The sequence below is a fragment of the Rhododendron vialii genome, chromosome 2a, assembly GCF_030253575.1.
Source record: "Rhododendron vialii isolate Sample 1 chromosome 2a, ASM3025357v1".
In the NCBI taxonomy this organism is placed as follows: Eukaryota; Viridiplantae; Streptophyta; class Magnoliopsida; order Ericales; family Ericaceae; genus Rhododendron; species Rhododendron vialii.
Window position 1 is genome coordinate 9,273,185 of NC_080558.1, and position 7,016 is coordinate 9,280,200.

At 42.3% G+C, this 7,016-nt stretch overlaps 1 protein-coding gene across 1 annotated transcript; it reads left to right on the forward strand.

Moving 5' to 3' along the window:
- Positions 1-1,079: 1,079 nt before the first annotated feature.
- On the forward strand, positions 1,080-6,190 carry LOC131318154 (MDIS1-interacting receptor like kinase 2-like). Its single transcript, XM_058347959.1, has 2 exons — positions 1,080-4,857; positions 4,992-6,190. Exons 1-2 carry the CDS (start codon positions 3,957-3,959, stop codon positions 5,315-5,317), a joined length of 1,227 nt encoding a protein of 408 aa, XP_058203942.1. The 5' UTR covers positions 1,080-3,956; the 3' UTR covers positions 5,318-6,190.
- Positions 6,191-7,016: the final 826 nt, after the last annotated feature.

Consider the following 7,016-nt stretch of genomic DNA (forward strand, 5'->3'; position numbering starts at 1 on the left):
CCGGGTATTTAGAGATCTCGAACCCCAGACTCAGGGCACTAAACTTCAGAACTGATTTAGCTGTAACACGTATTTTGATTTACACTGAAAGGGACCTATTTTTTGTGTGAATTTTGGAAGCCTTAGACGTCCGCCTTGTCGTCTCCTCCTCAGAAATAGGCCCTGATTAACAGCCTGAAGACTTTTATTTTATGCTTGTACCAGTTCAATAATAGGCAAGTTTCCACAAATGGTAATTTTTTCATGCCTGCCCATGCATTTAGTTTATGTGTGTGCCTGTGTGTGTGTGTTTATCGATTGCTATCTATCATTATTTAAGCACCCTATACATAGACTCTATGGCCTATATAAAAGTATACCATTACCTTCATGAGAGACTGAAAGCTAGGCAACAAATTTAGGGGAAGGATAATGAGGAAATTGGTAGCCTGTAGCCCTATCCATACTTTCTTTTACTCTTCTTTTGAGCTCACATAACCTTTCTCAAGGTATGATATTCTGTTCCTTTACCTTATTTTCGAGCTAAATTGGCAATTACTTGAAATTTGGTAGCCGTGTACTTTATTCATCAATAAGCTTCTAATGAAGATACAAATTTTGAGTTGTCTGAATCGCTTGATCCTCTTGTTTCTATCCCTTGAACTGTATCTGGTTCATCACCTTTTATATCTGAAAAGTACACTGTATGAACTCCTCAAAGGCTGCCTCACACGAGTCACTCCAAACGAATTGGGTCCCCTTACGTGTCAATCTAGTCATCGGTGCCGCTAAACGAGAAAAGTCGAGGACAAAACGACGGTAGTATCCAGCCAAACCCAAGAAACTACGGATTTCAAACACGTTCTTCGGTCGTTGCCAATTCAAAACCGACTCTATCTTTACTGGATCAACAGACACCCCACCTTTCGAAACCATGTGACCCAAGAATTTGACTTCGGATAACCAAAACTCACACTTACTAAGTTTAGCGTATAGCTGGTGCTCTCTCAAAAGTTCAAGAACGATGGTGAGATGGGCTTGGTGTTCCTCCTCCGTAGGCGAATAGATCAAAATGTCATCTACGAAGACGACGACAAAACGATCAAGATAAGCACGGAAGATCCGATTCATTAGGTCCATGAAAGTAGCTGGAGCGTTCGTCAAACCGAATGGCATCACAACGAATTCATAATGACCATAGCGAGTGTGGAAAGCAGTTTTAGGGATATCTTCTCTACGAACCCTCAATTGGTGATAACCGGATCTCAAATCGATTTTGGAAAAGCAAGTGGCACCTCGGAGTTGATCAAATAGGTCGTCGATTCTAGGCATGGGATACTTGTTCTTAACGGTTACGCGATTGAGCTTACGATAATCAATGCATAAACGGAGTGAACCATCCTTCTTTTTCGCGAAAAAAGCTGGTGCTCCCCACGGAGACGTACTTGGACGAATGAATCCTAGGTTCTCCAGTTCTTGTAACTGAGTCTTTAGCTCTCTCAATTCGGCGGGCGCGAAACGATATGGAGGTACGGAAATAGGAGCGGTACCGGGAAGTAAGTCTATCGCGAACTCGACTTCTCTCTCGGGAGGTAAACCAGGTAACTCTTCCGGAAACACATCCGGAAAGTCGCAAACCACTAAGGGTAACTCCCCACGTATAAAGGCATCCTCATCTAACGTCAAGCTTGCCAACAAGGAATAAACTGATTCTAGCTCACGAGACCCACATAAATACGGTTCCAACGGTTCCTGACGCTCCCCAAAGAATTCGAAACAAGGACCTTCGGGAGGACAAATACGAACTCGACGCTTGAAACAATCGATGGTAGCATGGAATGTGGATAACCAATCCATTCCCAGAATAAGATCGAATCCCGACATTCCCAGAACAATGAAGTCGAATACGAAACGACGATCACGAATATTCAACTCACAATCTCGACAAATACAATCAAGAGGCGTTCTACCCACTAAAGGTGTCTCGACAAACAAAGGAGGACTAATAATCTCCATTTCCAATTCCAAGGCACACACAAATGATGCAGCAATGAAAGAATGCGATGCTCTAGAATCAAAGAGTACTTTAGCAAATGAGTTGAATAAAAGAAAAGTACCCCTCACAACAGAAGTTTCCGGAGCCTGAGAAGTGGTAGGTGGGATAGCAAAAGTGATGTTGAAAACTCGCCCCTGGGTACCCTGACCCTGCATAAAACCCCCTCTTTAACCAAAACCCTGAGCAGGCACGGAAGAACTCGCTCCCTTGTCAACCCCGGAACTCTGAGCTGACGTAGTATGACGAAAGTAAGGCTGCTGCTGCCTCAAAGTGCCCCTGAACTGTCGGCCCGCATTGTGCCCTGTTCCCGTCTGCTGCACGGAACCTGATTCACTACGCGCTCCCGACACCTGAGGACAGTTCCTTGCAAAATGATCCGTTGTACCACAAACGAAACAAGCCTTCTTGAGGTGTGGACACTGAGCACGAACATGTCCAGGTTGATTACACTTGTAACACACGGACGAAGGTCTAGATAGAGCACCCCGAGTCCCCAAAGAAGGCGGCGGCGGCCTAAAATGCGACGAACTACCCTGCGGTGTCTGAGATGGTTCCCTTGCCCTTTTCCTCCCTTGGCTTCCAAAGCTCCCCGATGAAGAACTCGTGTTCACGGTTGATTGTTGCGGTTCCCAAACCCCCCTATTCCTTTGCGCTTCCTTCGGAATCTCAATACTCCTTGCACACTCAACTACCTCAGCAAATTTAGTCTTGCGTTGCACCATTACCATCCTCCTCACGGTATTACGTAGCCCTTCCTCAAAGCGCCTACATTTCCTCTCTTCCGTCGCCACCAACTCTGGCGCAAAACGAGATAAAGATTGGAACTTCTGTGCATACTCTGAGGCAGTCATACTTCCTTGCTCTAACTTTTCAAATTGTTCTCTCAATTGATCACGACTGGTTTCAGGAAAATATTGCTCCTCAAAAATTGTCTCAAACTCTACCCACGTTACATCCTCCACATCCGGTTCATTTACTTGAGCCGCGGTCCTTGCCGCTCTCCTCGCATCCTTCCTAGACTCTAAGACAGATTCCCATCCCTGCTTCAATAGGGAACTTGACAAACCTGATATGGTTGACCCTTGACGAGAACTCTCTCTCTGGATCTATCCCTCAAGAACTAGACAATCTTAGATATCTACAGACTCTTGCTATGGGCTTCAACAAGCTCACCGGTCATCTATCGCCGTATATGTTCGTTCATGGATCCCTGAAATGACTTGTTGTAGCAAATAACTATTTAACTGGTCGTATCCCGAATAGCTTGAGAAATTGCAGTGAGTTACTTCGTGTTAGGTTTGATCAAAACCAATTGACGGGGCATTTATCAGAAGTTTTTGAGGCATTCCCAAACCTTGATTATCTAGATCTCAGTCACAATAATTTCTATGGCGATCTTTGGCACAAATGGGATTAGTTTCCCAATCTGACTAGCCTAAAGATCTCCAACAATGACCTTTCCGGAAACATTCCACCTGGCATTGGAAGAGCAACTCAGTTACGGTTACTCGACCTCTCTTCAAATCATCTAGTTGGTGCGGTACCAAAGAATTTGGGAAAGTTGGTTTTATTGTTCAATCTTACTCTTAGCAATAACAAACTTTCATGCGATATTCCTCCAGAAATTGGAAGCCTTTCTAGTCTTCAGCATCTAGACTTGTCTGGAAACAATCTTAGTGGACCTATTCAAAAGAAGTTGGGTGATTGTGTGAATCTTTTGAACTTGAAATTGAGCAGAAATCTTCTCAGGGAGAGTATTCCTTTTGAATTAGGAAAATTGCAGTCTCTTGAAAATCTCGATCTTGGAAATAATTTATTAACAGGTGAGATACCATCTGGGATTGGGAGCTTGAAAAGGTTAGAGATACTAAATCTCTCCCACAACTTCTTGTCTGGTTTAATCCCTTCCTCTTTAAACGGGATGTCAAGTTTAACGTCGGTTGACATATCTTACAATCACTTGGAGGGTCCTCTGCCCAACACAAAAGCATTTGAAGATGCTTCATTTCAAGCATATCGAAACAATGATACACTATGTGGCAATAAAACTAGTTTGATGCCATGCTCATTGAAGCAGAACAATGGAGACAAAGGGAGAAATCATAAAAAAATTGTGATTCTAGTTGTAGTTCCTTTGTTGGGTATTTTATTTCTTATTGTTGCTATGACTTTCCTGATCCACCGCAACAAAATGAGAGACAACGAAATTGAGCCAAACAGAGCAAGTAATAAAGATTTGTTTGAGATTTGGAGCTTCGATGGAAAATTGGTGTATGAAAACATAATCCGAGCGACGGAGGATTTCAATGACAAGCATTGCATTGCAGCAGGTGGATATGGCACTGTTTATAGAGCTGAGCTGCCAAGTGGTCAAGTTGTCGCTGTAAAAAAGTACCCTCCTTCCCAAGATGGCGAGTTGGCTAACCTGGTAAGTTTTATGAGTGAGATTCATGCATTGACAGAGATAAGACATCGGCATATCATAAGGCTTTTGGGTTACTGTTCACATCCACGACACTCATTTTTGGTTTATGAGTTCTTGGAAGGGGGGTCCTTGGACAAGAAACTAAGCTGTGAGGAAGAAGCACTAAGTTTGGATTGGGATAAGAGGATAAATGTTGTTAAAGGTTTGGCAGATGCTTTGTCATATATGCACCATGGATGTTCACCCCTGGTCATTCATCGTGATATATCGAGCAAGAATGTTCTGCTAAACTTAGAAGATGTCGCTTACCTATTTGATTTCGGAACTGCAAGACTTCTAAACCTGCAGTCATCAAATTGGACTTCCTTTGCAGGCACCTTGGGATATGCTGCTCCAGGTACTTACACAATTCATCTTAGCTACCAATATAGTGTCGTGTTTTTATGTTGAATATGCTAATTCCTAAGCCTCCTCTACAATTTTTTAGTAGTTTTTTTCCCTGTTTGTTGTACCCTTCCTTTCTTTGGGCAGAACTTGCTTACACAATGGAGGTGAATGAAAAGTTAGACGTCTACAGCTTTGGAGTTTTAACACTGGAAGTTGTAATGGGGAGGCATCCAGGGGATCTCATGTCTTCTCTTTCTTCATCATCTTTGGATTCGTCACCACCATCTTCTTATGGTATTCTGTTCAAGGACGTATTGGACAAACGGCTCCCACTACCAAGGAATCAGGAGGAGGAAGCAGTGGTTCTTGCTGTAAAGATAGCACTTGCATGCTTGCACCCCAACCCGCAGTGCCGACCCACTATGCAACAAGTTTCTGTGGCTCTATCAAATTTGTTGCCCCCTCGGTAATCAGATGTGTCTACATTTGTTGTAAAAAATTTCAGGGGCACCGAAAAATTTCTCAGGTTTGTTTGGGTTTCTCTTTCCCCTCTTCTCTCCAATCTAGGGTTGCTTTTTGCGTGACAAGAAGTAAGGGTTGCTTTTTGCTTGACAAGAAGTAAGGGTGGTTGAAACTTTTTAATGGAAGATATCATGTTTAGAGTAAATGATATTGTTCAAGCTGGGTAACAGATATTGTTCTTTTGCTTTAGGTGGCAATGGGTGGGTTGTGTGGTTGCTAGCTGTTGCTTCATATCTGGGATTGGTTGGTTGTGGTGGGGCTCTCTATTGAAGCTGTTATTGATGGAGCTAATTTACGGATATGGTTGAAGCTGCACTTAATTAGTGATCGAAGGCTGAAGGTTGGCAATTCCTTGCATCTGAAAGTTTGTGTCTCCTTATCTCATCGCTTACCAACTCCAGTCAAATTAATCTTTTGGATGGCTAAGTGATCATAATTAATCTTTTGGAGGCAAATCCTTGTACCATCTCTTTTCAACTCCTATCAAATTAAACTTTTAGAGGGCTAAGGGAGCAAAATTAGCAGTACTGGTCTGAAGAGCTTACCCAATGGAAGTGGAGATCCATACGCTGAAGTCGTTATTGGTGGGGATAGATACTCAAAGGTGATTCATCATGCTTTGTAACAGCACTTAGTAAAGGCTGAGGCTTGTGGTGATCTATGAAGCTGCCATACCTCTCCATGCTTTTTCTGGATTTCATTGGATTCTATTTACTGTGTTGTGGTTGATTTTCGGAACAAGTTTCCTATTTTTGTAATGTTCCTATTGTTGTAATGTTCCTATTGTTGTGGTTGATCTATGAAGCTGTTATTTATTGTTTGTTGGCATGCAGTGACCGAGTCCTCAAGTCGCACATAGACTAATAAGGCTGGATTTCATATACTCCGCTATACAATAATCCTTGTTCGATGGTAGACACAAGACTCCTCGTGCATTCTTTAGCTAATTGTTCCCTCCAAGCATTTGGATTTAGTCCGGTCTTTTAAGATTAAGTTTTAGGAAAATCAGTATCGATCAATACATCTCTAAGTTCTATACATCTACGAAACTTCAAAACTTGCAACATCATTGTCGAATATCTGAGTTACTAGACGGCTTATAATCCTGAAGCCACATGAAAGATCCAATTAAATAGAAAATGATAAACAATAATCTCTCAGGATACAATGGTTTACACAGTTCTACACTAAGGATTTAAAATTGCATAGTGGTTTTGGGCTTCTTGATGCCTTCACACCCCGATATACCGATGGGAGAGAAAATCGCATGCTTATCGGCCGGTTCCCATTATGTAACAGTCCGTTTCCGATTCACTATTATGGCCGATACTCAACTATTAGGGGTGATTTTGGCACTTAAATTTTTTTTTTCCCTCAAAAATGATTTTTAAAAATTCACGATCACGACAACCAATTCCCAATACGTATCTTTTGATACTCCTGATACCGTTACACCTCAAACGTTACTATTACGTGCCCCAAAACCGTTATTTAAAACCTTTGTCCGCGCACACCACTCGGTGGAACTGCCCAGCAAACACAACCATGTTCGTACTCTTTCATAAGAAAAAAACTAGCAGAAACACAACGATAAGAACAGAGAATTGAAGTTATGGAATTTGTGGAGTGGTTTCGGTCTGTTTTCCA

Excerpts from the sequence above, each read along its gene's own strand:
- LOC131318154 (XM_058347959.1), top strand. The coding sequence starts at position 3,957 with ATGTCAAGTTTAACGTCGGTTGACATATCTTACAATCACTTGGAGGGT. Across the intron at positions 4,858-4,991 it reads CTTGGGATATGCTGCTCCAG|AACTTGCTTACACAATGGAG; the intron begins GTACTTACACAA and ends TTCTTTGGGCAG.